The 16,960-nt window shown below is 45.7% G+C and overlaps 1 protein-coding gene across 2 annotated transcripts in view; it reads right to left on the bottom strand.

Moving 5' to 3' along the window:
- pacsin3 (protein kinase C and casein kinase substrate in neurons 3) overlaps positions 1 to 16,960 on the bottom strand; it is a 48,738-nt gene that overhangs the window by 13,213 nt on the left and 18,565 nt on the right. For both annotated transcript variants that reach the window (XM_083652957.1, XM_083652958.1), the window contains 5 exons: positions 12,098 to 12,198; positions 7,929 to 8,085; positions 6,800 to 7,035; positions 5,968 to 6,123; positions 4,921 to 5,096 (listed from right to left, as the gene is read on the bottom strand). In XM_083652957.1, the coding sequence (XP_083509083.1) occupies positions 4,921 to 5,096; positions 5,968 to 6,123; positions 6,800 to 7,035; positions 7,929 to 8,085; positions 12,098 to 12,151 (779 nt within the window). In that variant the 5' untranslated portion in view covers positions 12,152 to 12,198. The remainder of the gene's footprint in view (positions 1 to 4,920; positions 5,097 to 5,967; positions 6,124 to 6,799; positions 7,036 to 7,928; positions 8,086 to 12,097; positions 12,199 to 16,960) is intronic.

The raw sequence follows: 16,960 nt of genomic DNA, 5'->3' as shown, positions 1-16,960 counted from the left end.
ATCTATGGATTTTTCCAGCAAACGGCCACTCGGGAACCTCCAAAATCTATGGATGTTGGTATGAGGCAGAACGAGAGCAAGACAGACATTATGAGAGCGAGACCCTGATTGGATGATGTTGCAAAGAATGTGCCTCGCGACCTGATTGGAGCACTGTGCCACTACTCTCTCTCAGCCACTGCGGTAAAACACCCTCCCTCCCTCCTCCCTCGCTCCGGGGGGAAAAAAGGCAGCGATTGAGCCAGAAAGACAGTCTGAATGAAATTGAATGTAACATTCCCAATTCTATGTATTACATTCTAAAAAACTAACAGCAACATTTTGGAAGGCTAAGCCACACAACTAGCTCGTTGTAATCTAACATCATGCTTCAAAAGATGGAGAACTGGCTGTGTTACGACGATGGCGGCGATTGAGCCTGAAAGCCATGTCTGAGACAGTAGCGAGACAGGAACAACAACAGCAGCAGCAGCAAAGGATCATGCACAAACCCGAGACGAAAGGGACTGTCCGTCAGGGCGCGGACGACTGTGTGTCAGCAACTCCCTCCCGACTACCAGGAGAAAATTACAAACTTCGGCGAATTCACACAAAGAAAGATCAAGGAATATTCCATCGGACCGGAGCAGATCATAAATATGGATGAAGTGCCTTTGACGTTCGACCTGCCTCTCACTAGGACTGTTAACAAGAAAGGTGAATCGTCCATCACGTTGAGAACCACAGGTCACGAGAGAACGAATTTCACTTGTGTTCTTGGCTGCACAGCAGCTCCCGCCGATGGTGATTTTTAAGCATCTCACAATGTGTGATTTTGTCTGGGGATTAGTGACCTGACTTTTGTTTTGTTGAAATGTTAATAAATGGGAGCTTCCCCAAACAGCCATCTCTTTCCCGACAATCCCCTCTGTGCACGAAGCCTTACATATGGTAATTAAACATCAAAACACCCGCGGCTTATAGACCGGTGCGGCTTATAGAAGAAAAAAATAGTCACCTTTGAAGGTGCGGCTTATAGACCGGTGCGCCTTATAGTCCGGAATTTACGGTATATATATATATATATATATACATATAATATACAATATAAGCACTAACATTTCATTACACACAATAAAAACCAATTAGGCTCAGGAATGTGATGTAAAATGTCTGGAGACCCGCCCACTTTCGCCATATTCGTTGCCGTCCTTCAGTGTCTGCGCTGGTGTTTTCTTTGCGTTCGAGTAATTAGTAATTTCTTTGCATTCACTTCCTTTTATTGGCGCATTTGGCGGGTGGGGCGAGTTGTGTGAAAGGCTGCAATAATGGGTCTCGCGGTGGAGAGGGGGCGGAGCCTGAACACAGGGCAAAATGCCAGCTGGTAGCAGCATCCTCTTGAAGTTGTCGCCAATATTATGAATGAGTTACGGTTGTAAACAAGAAACAAATCAAACAATATGGCGGAAAACAATCCCAGAATGCAATGCACCATTCATGTGGTCTCCCGAGTCCAATCCTATAACTTTTCCAGGTCTGGAAAACACAAGTTTTGAAATTCCATGACCATGGGAATCCTGTAAATGTAAGGAACTAGGCGAATCCTAGGCTTGCGCGCGCGTGTGTGTGTGTGTGTGTGTGTGTGTGTGTGTGTGTGTGTGACATCACTCCCGGGAGACAAAGTTGAAACAAACAAATATTGCCCACATGCTCCCTTTTATATATAATATATAGATTCTGTTATTAAAAAAGGTTTTATCTTTGTCTCTCAGATAAATCCAGAACAGGGTTAGTGCTACAATCCGCATCCGATCTGCTTCACTAAACATGGTTAGATTTAACATTTAAGTCCCGTTGACATTTTATTTCCTGCTGTCCATTTACTTGGAGCTACATAATGTAAGTCTCTTGTCTTTTCCATGTTTTATGCTCTTGTATATTGTTCACTGCACTGTCAGTTTAGGTGGCGGCCATGTTCACCGGGGCGGAAATGCTAGTCGTTATATTTGATTGCCTTCTCCTGTGTTTTTGACATTGACAGAGAGCTTTGGAGTGGATACTTTCTGCTGCCCGCACTCACGGACCACAATTTATGATTCAGTAACCGCTAGCAGATGTATTTTTACGTGTGTGTTTTTTTTTAAGTGGAACAATGAATGTTCAAACGCATATCTTTGAAGTGGAACTGAATTATTTTTACTATGCACGTCACAGTGTTTTCTCCTGTGTTTAGTGCCTACTACACATACAGACGGTCAGACGCTATACTGCGCATTAAACCGTTTTCACAACTTTCACCCAATGGACACCAGATGCGTTACGGCTGCGTTGCCGATCCGGTAAAACTGCCGGACTCTCGCCCATGTTAATAGATGGGCGATAGATGCGGTACGGAAAAATTGCGCACCTGTTCAATTTTTGTCGGATCCCACACGTGTCTGACAGATTACATGAGTGTGGGTCTGTTCGCAGCAGAGCGAAGCCCTTAGTTATTACGTTCAATCAGAAATAGGCTGGTTTTGCAAGCTTTGTGGGGTGTGTTGAGTAAATTTTTTAAATCTTAAAAAGTCTTACATTTGGCTTTTGGAAACCTGTACATACTCTGTAAGTCATATCCATTTTGCTACTGTAAAAATATGATACTTTTAGTAGCCAGCTCCTAATTATAATGCTCCAAATTCCTAAAGGCTCTAAGCAAGGTGGAACTCCAGATAAGACTTACAATGCTATCAGGTGTGTGTGTGTGTGTGTGTGTGTGTGTGTGTGTGTGTGTGTGTGTGTGTGTGTGTGTGTGTGTACACACTACAGGCCGATATGAGGGAGAGGAATGCTACATCCAGCCTTCCCAGGGGCTGCAGCTATGCATTTCTGAGACCGGTTTCAATGCCATGTTTAACCCCTGCTTCACCCCTGTTCATTCCCATAAACCAAACCAAACCAAACCAAACCAAACTAAACTAAACTAAACTAAACTAAACTAAACTAAACTAAAATAAACTAAACTAAACTAAACTAAACTAAAATAAAATAAAATAAAATAAAATAAAATAAAATAAAATAAAATAAAATAAAATAAAATAAAATAAAATAAAACAAAACAAAACAAAACAAATAATAAAAGATAATAAAAATAAATAAAAATAAAATAAAAAACAGTGTCAGACCTGGGGGAAACTATTGAAAAAACATGTTGAAGTCCGGCGATAGTGCCCTCCTCAAGGACTAATACAGTAAAAGGTGTGATGAAATCCCCAGTTATGCTGAATTGCAGACTTCTAGATTTTTGGGAGCTCCTGCCAAGCCTAGGAGGGCTTAGGGCTGTACTTTATCAAAAACCAGTAGTGACGGCTTTCTTACAGACTTTTAAGGCTGGTTCATGCTCTCTGGTCGGTTAGACCAGTGGTTCACAATTTTTTTCACATGAAGGACCCCTAAACTGACAAAAATTAGACCACGGACCCCCATTTGATAAGATTCTGTCCCACGGTCCCCCATATGATAATAAGATTGATGCTTTTAGATGTTTTATTACAGAAAGTGTATAAAACCCATGACCAAAATAGGCATTGTGTTACTTATAGAATGGAATTATTAGTGAAAATAAATGACCCCCCTTTTGCCTGGGGACCCCCTGGAACCACCTCAAGGACCCGTGCGGGTCCTCGGACCCCCATTTGAGAACCACTGAGTTAGACGCACACGAGCCACAAGCTGTTGTCTGTGTACCTTGGTGCTGGTGCTTCTCACCTGAAAACCGCAGCACTTTCGTGGCACTTTAGGAAAACTCAGTTGTCCACATGATCCCCCGAAAAGAAAAAACGACCCCACCAGAATCAGACAGTAAATCTGCATCTTCTTCGTTTAGCCAGTGGAGGCGCCACAGCACCGTCCACCTCGTTTCAAATTTCAGACTGGTGTGTGAAGTTGTTTTGGCCGCAGTCGCCTTTTCGCCATTTCTCTTTACGTTATCACACCGTTACAATCAGCAGCTACGAGTTCACATCAATGGAGCCATTGATGCAGCCTCTTAGCTAAAGGAGCGTTCTGCACTGCCTCACTGACGAGGGAACGTTATCAGTTAGCTCTGTCTCGTCAAGTCCTTTTAAGTGCTCTCGAAGCCCTGCGAACTCACATGAACGCGCTTGAGCACTTGAGGACAACGCGAGCAGTAGACTTCGATTTTGGAGACCAAGTCATTTGACAGTGAAGCAGAATTGTCAGTAATAGTCGATAGATAAGCAATAGAACCTAAATGAGTCATTACATGCTTTTTCCAAGCACATCCCGTGGAAAAAACGTCATCGCTGCAAAGAGAGTTCCCGTACATAAACTAAACATAAGCTCAATGTGCAGCAAATAACACGGTAGATTCCACTCAATATTTTGGACAATGGTCGTGTTCCCGCCTTACCAATCAGCATCGCCATGGTAACAACTACGGGCTGTTTAAATAGAAGCAGAGGGGTCAATCGTTAATGGACAACTGGCATGAGTTGCCCATTAACTCCTATGTACATACACACACGCACACGTGTGTGCACACACACATCTATGTACATGCACACGCACACGTGTGTGCACACACATCTGAGATATGACACTTGTGCGTGCCATTGTATTGAATCATGAACCATCTAATGACCCTTCTTTGGTGATGTTTCTTAAGAGTGAGTGTGTGTGTGTGTGTGTGTGTGTGTGTGTGTGTGTGTGTGTGTGTGTGTGTGTATGTGTGTGTGTGTGTGTGTGTGTGTGTGTGTGTGTGTGTGTGATCGTACCCGTCTTTGCAGGACAGGTCGAGGTGTGTGTGTGTGTGTGTGTGTGTGTGTGTGTGTGTGTGTGTGTGTGTGTGATCGTACCCGTCTTTGCAGGACAGGTCGAGCTGTGTGTGTGTGTGTGTGTGTGTGTGTGTGTGTGTGTGTGTGTGTGTGTGTGTGATCGTACCCGTCTTTGCAGGACAGGTCGAGGTGTGTGTGTATGTCCAGGAGGACGTCTTTAAAGAATCGCAGCCTCTTGCGTTCGGCCTCCTGCGTCAGGTCAAACACCTGCTCCATGTCCTCCATGTAGCGAGGGTTACAGCGGTTCAGCTCCTCCAGGGCCTTCTCATAGCGCTCCTTCGCCTGACACACACACACACACACACACACACACACATCATCAGTGATGTCATAAATCCCACTGATGACATCTTCAGTGATGTCATAAATCCCACTGATGACATCATCAGTGATAAATAACTGGTGTTTTATGGCAAGTTGGGTCCTTAACCCTTTATTTTTGACAGAATTAGACGGTTATTGTGCTAAGCACTGTAAATCCTGTTATTGAGACAGGGTCCAAAATTAACACCAACCAGCAGCCAAATGCTGGTAAAATATGCAAGTGGATGGTAGATTTGCTTCACTCACCAGCCAAAAAAACCCCAATGGTAATCTATTGAACATTCATTCACCTTGGTCGGTGGACAAAAGTTAATTTTGGAGCCTGTATTGAGATACAGGTGAATTTATTGTTCAGGTGACTGTGCTGTCTTTGTCTCAAGTTATTATGGCCTTAATTGTGCGTATGTGCGTTTGGGGGAGGCCCAAACCCCAACTTTTTTATGTGCTACCTCACTCAAATTTCAGTAGTTATCATTGGCTTTGATTCATTGTTGAAGGTATTCTTCTCTATGTACCTAATGACTATCCATTCTCCTGAATTCCTCCAATGTATAATTTGCCTCTTTGGAGGCTGGACTGCTTGGTTTCTCATTGGCAAACTAGTGCAGCCACAGTTACAGTGAAGACCGTAACACACACTTGCCAGCTGACAAGCCCGGTCATGTCGGTTTCATAGATAAAAACACACACATACTGTAGGTATGTTTTTCTGGACTCACCGACACACCCACACTGGAAGGAGTGCAGCTATTATCGGTGCTGTGTGTGTGTGTGTGTGTGTGTGTGTGCGTGTGTGTGTGTGTGTGTGTGTGTGCGTGTGCGTGCGTACCTTCTCTGCCTCCTCGCTGCAGCGCTCCACCCGGGTGGTGAACTTGCGGACTTCCTCCTGGGACTTGGTGGGGTCGGCCTTGGCGTGCGTTTCCCTGGTGACCGCGGTCCGCTCCTCTTTCCTGGTCTGGTGGTAGGTCTTCTTACTGGAGTCCACCTAAACACACGCACCCACGCAGTTTAGTTTCTATACAGGGTTAGGGTTAGGGTTAGCTATTACCTACCAACACCTTTCTCAAAATGCATTATTGTGTTCATTCTTGTATTCGACACACCCACACTGGAAGGAAGTACTATACTGTACTGTATAGTACAGTGCTGCATGAATCAACTAAGAAAATCATCAGCTGTGCATCTTAATGCAAGATCCAAGATGTGTATTGTCATTCCGGTTGCATAAGTACAGTGAAACTCTTAGGCCGGGAGGCTCCACACCACAAAACTATATAAAGAAAAAGCAACATGTGATATATATGAAACATAGCATAAGAGAGCAGAAACACACAAGAGCAATAATAATATACATTTGCCAAAGAAAAAACAACTGATTGATTGATTGATTGATTGATTGATTGCGAGATATAAAAAAAAAAAAAAGTAGTACCCAAGACAACTTGAGAAGAATGTTCGACACAAAGATCAAATTGGCAGCACTCTAGGATTTGACCTCTTTACGACTGAAGCACCTTGAATTTTTTCCAAGTTCTTTTAATATTTATAGATTTAGGTTTTTAGGCCCTTTAGCGCTCTGGTGGCACCTGGTTTGACAGCCCCGCTATCTTAACTATGTTACTGACGACCCATCAGAAGAAGCACTTTCCGGCATGGCTCACCTCCTTCAGCTTGCGGACCCAGGGTTTCTGGGCCTTGCGGAAGCCGTCGTCGGCGTCCTTGGTCTCCCGGAAGCCTCCCATCATCTGCTTGTGGAAGGCGTCCTTCTGCCAGTCGCGCACCTTCTCGCTGTCCTCTCCGGCCAGGCGCTCGCGGAGCTCCAGGTGCAGGTCGCTGAGCCGCTCGGCCGCCTGCATGAAGGCGTGCCACGCCTTCTCCAGCGTCCCATACTGAGGTCCTGGGGGCGAAGGGGAGGGGCAAAGAAATATCGTTAAACCTACGTGAAACATCTCCGCGTTGACAAAGACCAATGTCGAAATGCCTCAATAAAGTCAGCATTATGTATTAATGTACGTAATGTAATAGAGCTGCAACGATTGATCGATTAGTCGATCGACAGAAAATTAATCGACAACTATTTTGATAAGCGATTAATCGTTATGAGTACAATTTTAAGAGAAAAGGTCAAAATTATCCGATTCCGGCTTCTTAAATGTGGATATTTTCTGGTTTCTTTACTCCTGTATGACAGTAAACTGATATTAACTTTGAGTTGTGGACAAAACAAGACATTTGAGCGCGTCATCTTGGACTTTGGGAAACACTGATCGTCATTTGCTACCATTTTCTGACATTTTATAGACCACCCAACTAATCGATTACCGTAATCGAGAAAATAATCGACAGATTAATCGATTATGAAAAGAATCGTTAGTTGCAGCCCTATAATATAATGCATGTATTATTATTATTATTATTATTATTAATTATGTATAAGGGGGGACTTAATAGTTTCCATTGCAAATCAGCTTTTTTTTTTATCAAGGTACATTATTTTTATGACGGTCGAATAATCCGCCATATGTCAAGATAGGGTACTCACTATTTGATTCTAGAAAGCAAAATAAGATTTAAGGACTCAATACCAGATTCAATTTGGGACGATTTTTTTTGTTGCAGCGATTGAACATCTGTGTGTGTGTGTGTGTGTGTGTGTGTGTGTGTGTGTGTGTGTGTGTGTGTGTGTGAATTTTTTTTTATTATTATTATTATTATTATTTCTTCAGTGCATTTTTCTGATCCCATGTTCCAGCCTGGTGTGTGGTGCAGCAGTAGCAGCGCGACCAGCACCTTTCTCCACGGTGCCCCTCCACCTCTTGGCCCAGTCGCTGAGCTGCAGAGCGTAGCTCTTCTCGATCTTCGCCCTCTCCTGGAAGCAGCTGACCAGCTCGTTACACAGCCGGTGGCCATCGTCCACTCGCTTCACCGTCCTCTTGTAGTTCCCCGGCTACACACACACACACAGACACACAAAATATTTGTATTGTTATTATTATGGGCCTTTATTTAGATCGGACAGTAGGCAGACAGGAAAGGTGGGGAGAGAGGGCATTGACATTAGGGCTGTGAATCTTCACTGGCCTCATGATTCGATTACGATTCAGAGGGCTACGATTTGATTTGATAACGATTATCAATGCATCTCGATGCATCTTAAATCGATGCATCACTTTTTTTCCCCAATACATGTTTTTTTTTCTCACTTTCTTTTTTCTCACTGTGTGGCTACTTTTAAAATAAAAGTGCATTTAGAATTGCATTGTATTATGATCCATAATTAAAATAAACAACTGCATGTACTTCCATTATATTTTATTTTATTATATATATATATATATTATTTTTTTTAATAATCGATTTTTGACATTTGTGAATCGATGCAGAATCGTGCAGGTCCGCATCGCGATGCATCTTATAATCGATTATTTTTGACACCCCTAATTGACATGCGGCAAAGGACCTCGGGTCGGATTCGAACCCGTGTCGGCCGTGCCCAGGACCGAGCCTCCGTGGTACGCGTGCTACCAGGTGAGCCACCAGGATGCACCCAAAGAGGTTTTTTGGTCTCTCTCCTGCTCCTGTGGGTGGAGAAACTGCTCTCTCTCTCCTGCTCCTGTGGGTGAAGAAACTGCTCTCTCTCTCTCCTGCTCCTGTGGGTGGAGAAACTGCTCTCTCTCTCTCCTGCTCCTGTGGGTGAAGAAACTGCTCTCTCTCTCTCCTGCTCCTGTGGGTGAAGAAACTGCTCTCTCTCTCCTGCTGCTGTGGGTGAAGAAACTGCTCTCTCTCTCTCCTGCTCCTGTGGGTGAAGAAACTGCTCTCTCTCTCCTGCTCCTGTGGGTGAAGAAACTGCTCTCTCTCTCTCCTGCTCCTGTGGGTGAAGAAACTGCTCTCTCTCTCCTGCTGCTGTGGGTGAAGAAACTGCTCTCTCTCTCTCCTGCTCCTGTGGGTGAAGAAACTGCTCTCTCTCTCCTGCTGCTGTGGGTGAAGAAACTGCTCTCTCTCTCTCCTGCTCCTGTGGGTGGAGAAACTGCTCTCTCTCTCCTGCTGCTGTGGGTGAAGAAACTGCTCTCTCTCTCCTGCTCCTGTGGGTGAAGAAACTGCTCTCTCTCTCCTGCTCCTGTGTGTGAAGAAACTGCTCTCTCTCCTGCTCCTGTGGGTGGAGAAACTGCTCTCTCTCCTGCTCCTGCGGGTGGAGAAACTGCTCTCTCTCCTGCTCCTGTGGGTGGAGAAACTGCTCTCTCTCCTGCTGCTGTGGGTGGAGAAACTGCTCTCTCTCCTGCTCCTGCGGGTGGAGAAACTGCTCTCTCTCCTGCTCCTGCGGGTGGAGAAACTGCTCTCTCTCTCCTGCTCCTGTGGGTGGAGAAACTGCTCTCTCTCCTGCTCCTGTGGGTGGAGAAACTGCTCTCTCTCCTGCTCCTGTGGGTGGAGAAACTGCTCTCTCTCCTGCTCCCGTGGGTGGAGAAACTGCTCTCTCTCCTGCTCCTGTGGGTGGAGAAACTGCTCTCTCTCCTGCTGCTGTGGGTGGAGAAACTGCTCTCTCTCCTGCTCCTGCGGGTGGAGAAACTGCTCTCTCTCCTGCTCCTGCGGGTGGAGAAACTGCTCTCTCTCCTGCTCCTGCGGGTGGAGAAACTGCTCTCTCTCTCCTGCTCCTGTGGGTGGAGAAACTGCTCTCTCTCCTGCTGCTGTGGGTGGAGAAACTGCTCTCTCTCCTGCTCCTGTGGGTGGAGAAACTGCTCTCTCTCCTGCTCCTGTGGGTGGAGAAACTGCTCTCTCTCCTGCTCCTGCGGGTGGAGAAACTGCTCTCTCTCCTGCTGCTGTGGGTGAAGAAACTGCTCTCTCTCCTCTTCTACGATGGATTTCTCCCTGTATGATTTTTGTGAACGTCTCTTGGTGCAAACTGGCGGCTCTAGAAAGAAGCGGAAACTTTTCCGGCCGATCAAGCTGCTGGACGTATGTGGACATGACCCCATGCTGCCCCAGCATTTGGCCAGTAGTTATCCACGGGAAGACGAAAAATACTCCCAGATAACCAAAAGTGACGGAGGAAAGCCAAGTGCATCGCCAATACCTGTTTTTTTTAACTAAAGTTAGTTGTTAAAAGTGTTTCACGGTGCATTCTTCCTTTAATAGTGCTCCTTAGTTTCCAAGCTGAGAGAGAGAGAGAGAGAGAGAGAGAGAGAGAGAGAGAGACAGAGAGAGAGAGGTGGTTTACTGAGGGAGTAAATGAAGCCAGATAGTCAGTCAACAGGGACTCGTTAGAGTCGTTACGCGTCTGTGTTTCCATCTAAACCGCACACTGCCTTATCTAACCGCACAGCTTCAACACCAGCCAACCTGATGTGCCAGATGGTTTGTTACACAGAAAAACCTTTATAAAACCGTTTGGAAAAGGGCAGGCACTTTAAAAGAAATACTCGGCAGGTGATTGGATGAACCATCTGTCTATCACCGACGTTTATCACAGACAGTAGTTCCTGATAGGACGCCGCCGATTGGTCTGAACCACTGTGGTTCGCCCACAAAGCACAAACGCACGACTTGAAGCCTGTCAAGATGGATTCTCGCGTGACACCCAATGTACAGCAGATGCGTTACGCCGCTGGGAAAACAGTAATGGCTGCCTCCGTGCTTGTCCGCCTTTGAGGAGTAACGTCAACGTTTAGTCGAGTTTAAACAGCCATAAAGTACAGGAGTATGCAACAGCTGAGTTTCTCGGCGGAAAATATGATTTTTGCCGTTCTACCGAGTGGATTTGTGCTTGACTGGATCCAACGCTGTCGCTGATTGGCCGAAGGAGTTGTCTGTCAAGGCAAGTGCACCCGCCCAACTTCCGCCCACTGCAAACACTGCGTGAAAGCTGGTGGCCAGACGGTCTGGTAGAACGACATGAAATGTGAGGTCACGTGACCGACTGGTTTACCAGGCTAGTCACATGATGTGTCACAAGCATTTTCCAACCAATATGGCGTTTTACAATACACACAGCTCATTGGCTGCTTGTGTCATTTGATTGTAATCACCTGTTAATTGATTACAATCACCTGTTACTTTCCTACCAAGATGGCCGTGTGGTGATGTAACAGAATACTATCAATAGGTTTGTGGCTAACTATCTGGAGCTAGTATGAGGAACAGCATGGATTACTGGAAAGGAATCTAATCTACCAATCAACATCATCATTGGTAAGTAGCAAATAAAGCTAGGGTTAAGGCTGAATTATGCTCACCCTGCCGTGAAGGGCGCGTGGGTGGAGCGAGGGGCGGGCGCATCATATGATGTAAATTTGTTGGGCGTGGTTAAGCGCTAGCTCCAGCGGCCGCTCGCGTTCTGCCTGATTTTTTTTCGAACAGCGCGAGCTTCTCTCCAAACATGGCCGCATTGAAACCATTGAGCCCTGAACACTGAGCTGTGTTTTCGCCACATTTCTTGACCCATGTGGTAGGCTATAAACTTAGATTTGCAACTGTTCGTTTTTAGTCATTTCACCAAGTAAATGTGTTGTGTTGAGAGCATTATTGAGAGAGATTAAAAGCAGCACAGAGTAGTAGGCTATCAGGGCTGAGTAGTAAAAACGGCTTTCAGTAAAAACAAGTTTGGTGAGTCCTTCATGTGCTGATGTGCGGTCGTTTGAGAGTGAAAGCGCACTCAGTACTGCACAGCGTTTCATTGCGACTTTTCACAGGCTGTTTTCACCATTGTACAATGCACACAATACATGCTGATCACTTTCTGAGTATAATGGCATCTGCCCCAGCGCGAGGTCTGCACGGTGACTCACGGAGACTCGCGGGGCCCCACCCCCACGGAGCTTTGCTCGAGCATAAGAGCACCTTTAGGGATCGAAGAAGGTCCCCACAAGTCTCATAATGGAAGTGTGTGTGTGTGTGTGTGTGTGTGTGTGTGTGTGTGTGTGTGTGTGTGTGTGTGTGTGCGCGCGCGTGTGTGTCTGTGGTCCTACCTCCCAGAAGCTGTCACAACTGCCCAGGTCGCTGAGGTCTCCATTGGAAGACATTTTGGGGGTTCCCTTACAGCACGGAATGGTGGCGGCTAAAGGAAAGACTGGAGAGAGAGACAGAGAAAGACATGGTTAGACAGACATGCACGCACACGGCTGGACCACAACTGCATCCAATTCACATTTTATGACATACAGCGCAATTAGGTCTTTAATATTTGTCCTTGAGACAGACATACTTGTACAACATATTGCTGGCTTCATGTGAAAACCTTGCCTCTCCAAAACGTCTGATTCAAACAGCCTTGGCCAACATGCATTTTTGGAGTCGGATTGGTTTGGAAAATGTTGCGTAAACCTGAGGGTTGCAGAACTTTCTCAGTCCATAGAGGAGCCTGTAATCTGTGGCGAAAAACATGAAATTTAAATCACCAACATTTTTCGTTTGGAGGTTTTCACCTGACATCACGGCCAGCGTGCACTAGCCGTTTCCCAGGGATTCAGGGTACGAACAATATTTGAAAAGTTCACTTTGGGACATTTTGGATTTGGTTCGTTTAAGGTTCTCACTGTCCAGATCCAAGTGAAGCAAGACTTTTGGTAGTCTGTCGTCCCGTGAGAGTAAAGATAGTGGCAGCCAGGGAGCAGAGGAATCAAAACAAATGTGAAACTTACTGACTTGTCTGTGTTACTTGCCACAGTTTAGCATCTCTGGTAAGAACACAGATGACATACTATTCCATCTATAAAACCATAGGGATCACCGCTTGAACAACAAACAACATGCTCGTAAAAAGCAGACATGTTGGGCTCATTTCCTGGAGTTGGTACGAATACATTCTCAGTCGTAAGTAACGAGCCACACTACGATCAACACGGAACACGGACAAAGACCCACGTCTCGGTGCGGTTCTGTGGTGCCACCTGAGCCCGGAGTTTGATTGAACCGGTCCAAACTTTCGGGTGTGTGAACGCGCCCTCGGTGACTTTCCTCAAGGACGCTGCTAAAAGGAATAGTCTGTTGTGGGGATCAAACCCGCGAGCCCGCCTGTGCCCGTCCGCACTGAGCACACAGGCCTGCTGCAGCCTCTGGCAGCAGGGCTCGGCCCCCCCAATGCCCACAAGGCTGTTTTCTCCACACTGCCCGCCAGGTTTCCTTTAGCACACAACTGGACTGTGTGTGTGTGTGTGTGTGTGTGTGTGTGTGTGTGTGTGTGTCTGTCTGTGTGTGTCTGACTGTGTCTGTCTTAACTGTGTGTGTCTGTGTGTGTCTGACTGTGTGTGTGTGTGTGTGTGTGTGTGTGTGTGTGTGTGTGTGTGTGTGTGTGTGTGTGTGTGTGTGTGTCTGTGTGTGTGTTTGTGTGTGTGTCTAACTGTGTGTGTCTGTGTGTCTGTGTGTCTAACTGTGTGTGTGTGTGTGTGTGTGTGTGTGTGTGTGTGTGTGTGTGTGTGTGTGTGTGTGTGTGTGTGTGTGTGTGTGTGTGTCTGACTGTGTGTGTCTGTGTCTGACTGACTGTGTGTGTCTAACTGTGTGTGTCTGACTGACTGTGTGTGTCTGTGTGTGTCTGTCTGACTGACTGTGTGTGTCTGTGTGTGTCTAACTGTGTGTGTCTGTGTGTGTGTGTCTGAGCAACACTGACGCACTCTCACACACACACACACATCAGTCCATTTCTAAAGCAGGAATCCGTGTCCGCGAGTCCTGTTGCCACACAATGGCCTTCATTCATCCGACAAGATACGCAAACATTTGCACAGAGTCATCACATCGCTCATAATAACTTCAACTAAAACAACATTTTTAACCTGGTATTTATGTGTTTTTACAAACTGTCAACAATTACCAGCCGGGCTGGTGTGAGTGAGTGAGTGAGTGAGTGAGAGAGAGTGTCTGTGTCTCTCTCTCTGTGTGTGTGTGTGTGTGTGTGTGTGTGTGTGTGTGTGTGTGTGTGTGTGTGTGTGTGTGTGTGTGTGTGTGTGTGTGTGTGTGTGTGTGTGATAATGGCAAAATGTGGTCCTGGAGACACCTATTCTAACGGGACCCAGCACAGAGGCTGTTTTGAGTACTTTGCCTGGGCCCAGTTGCACAAAGCACCTTAGGTTAAGATTTCCCTTAGAGTAAGAGTTAAGGTGTCCATAAAATAGAATCGGCTGCACAAAACACCCTTAAATCTTGTGCTTGTTTTCCTTAAAAATGTTTCACATTATGGAGAAGATTTAAGGGTGTTTTGTGCAGACGATTCGATTTTATAGACACCTTAACTCTGACTAAGGGAAATCTGAACCTAAGGTGCTTTGTGCAACTGGGCCCAGGTGTTTATATGTCTGTCTGTGATAGAGTCAAAAAACACATCTAAGATGCAGTCGTGAAACTTTACAGGTGTGCAGTTGACATAAAAATGTAGGCAGAGTTTGAGAATGGGTGTGGTCAGAGCAAGGGGGCTCCACATTACCATTTTTATTATTTTTAGAACAAAATATGAAGACAAAACAATCTGCATAAGAAACGTGGTTTGGTCGTGTCAAGTATTTTTCATGAAGTGTAACTCGTGTTGTAAAAAGCAAATATCAAATGAAGACAGCTCTCCAGTCCCACCTCAACACGAGCTCCTTCAACTGTGCAGCGCTGCTGAACCCTGTACTGTACACACACACAGGTCACCATGACCTCACTTCTCTATACACCATACATCCACTTCCTGCCCGCTGCCTTCCCATTGGACGAAACCCCCCCGTCAAGGCCAGATGACTTCCTGTGCCAGACACAACAACCCGGGGAGGAAGAGTGAGCCGCGGCTCCAGGTTGGGTGTGTGCCCAGCCTGCTGAAGACCACGCAGCTGCTCTGCTCTGAAGAACGCTATGAAAGTCACTTTGGAAAGGGCTAGTTAGTTCGGACTAGTGTCCTCTAGAGAGGGAGTGGCGTCAGCGCACTCAGCGGAGGACCAAAATGCGTGACTCATTAGCCAATGAACAGCCAGGAATGGGTCTCGCGCTACTTTTGAATGCTAAAATAAAGCTGATAATGTACAATTTGATTCAAGGGGGGGAAAACCCTTTCCGAGTACAACACAAACAGTCTATTTTGCTGCAACTCGACAGTGCTGCTTAATCCAGGACCTTACTTCCTGGAACTCTTGAGAGTAAAAAAAACTGGTCCATTGGAGTGAATGGAGATGTCGGGACTCTTCTTACACGGCTCTGGTTCGGACATGGTGGCTGCTGGCTGCAGTGCATTCTGGTCTCTCTCCTGCTCCTGTGGGTGGAGAAACTGCTCTCTCTCTCCTCTTCTACGATGCATTTCTCTCCTGTGTGATTGGTGAACGTCTCTTGGTGCAAAATGGCGGCTCTAGAAAGAAGGCCTCTCTCTTTGATTCTGAGGGACTGACACCAAAAACCTGACGTTCACCACTGATGTTTTTACATCTCATATACAATTGTCTAATTATTAATTTTTAAAAAATGCAGCGTCCGGCGCCAAACAACATAATGGACCCAGAAATAGAGATAACACATTAATCGGGCCGATTAACGGCATTTTGCAGCCATTTTGAGATAAGGGACTAAAAACAAAGCGATGCTGCTACTGTGTGTGCGCGACACCAACATTGTTTATTTATGTTTTATTTACGCCTGCATTTACACATTTTCGTTCTCTTTCCGAAACTAGGAGATTCTGCAATCTGCTGACAAATGTGCTGGTTAAAATTCTGACATTTATTTAGTCGATACTTTTGCAGACAGTAACTATCGGCATCGGCCATTGAAAAACCCAAATGCATAGTACATCATCAATGTCAAATGTTAGACTCGGTAGGCCGCGGTACGCCAACGTTACCAAATTCACTGAATATGTATCTACTAAAAACAGACGTAAAAAAACGTAAAACAGAGGTTCTCAAATGTTTTTCAGCCAAGGACCTCTTACAAGATCGAAAATATACCAGGGACCCCCTCATTCTGATTTGTGATTTTGGGCGAAGCTTAATCGTTTCCACGGTAACGTGCTTGACTTTTAAATTGATACATTTGTTAGATTAGAATATAATCCATGAACAATTTTAGATTTAAAGCATAACATATTTTCGTTGAACTATGAAGCTTTTGAACAAAAAAGTGAAAAAATATTTTTCTTTTCCTGAAAACTTTTCGCGGACCCCCTGGCAAAGTCCCACGGACCCCTGGGGGTCCCCAGACCCCCATTTGAGAACCACTGACGTAAAAGGCCACTGGGCCCGGAGCTCTTTGGGCTGTGGCATTATGCCTTCCGGCCAGCAGGCTCATCATGGCAAGCCTAAGAAACTCCTGGCTACGTACTTTCCTCCCTCCCTGTTATGCACTCAGAGCTGCCGTTTCTCCACTGTGAACAACAAGGGCACCGAATCTAAATGACAGCCATAGATCTGGGCCCTTCTAATGGCCTGGGAGCAGCTTGGTGCTAAATGAGAACGCTGTGTGCAGCAGTAGCCTTGGTGAACACAACACACGGCCGCGCGGAACCTGTGGGACCGAGTCTAAACAAAGACCGTGCAATTAACACAGACTAAAAGACTATTACTGCCACGGCGAGGCCTGCAAATGGCAGAGGAGTGGACACAAAATATATTACGCGTGCGTTAACTCGTCTCCGAGGACGTCTGCTCGAGAGACGTTCAATATGAGCCATATAGTGCATAGAGAGCCAAAGTGAACGGCACTCCCTGCTTCAGCACTGTACCAGAGATTTTCATCCGCCATTTTTCCCCCATAGACATTTAGTAAAATGCTTATAAGAATAGTTTTACTTGTTCAAACCAAACGGTTCAGATATATTTAGGAACAGGAGAGACCACATAACATTTAAATCAGACCAAACCATTAAAAAAAAG

This window comes from Poromitra crassiceps, assembly GCF_964638095.1.
Source record: "Poromitra crassiceps genome assembly, chromosome: 16".
In the NCBI taxonomy this organism is placed as follows: Eukaryota; Metazoa; Chordata; class Actinopteri; order Beryciformes; family Melamphaidae; genus Poromitra; species Poromitra crassiceps.
The sequence above is the reverse complement of the archived record's forward strand: the minus strand, read 5'-3'. Positions and strand labels throughout refer to the sequence as shown.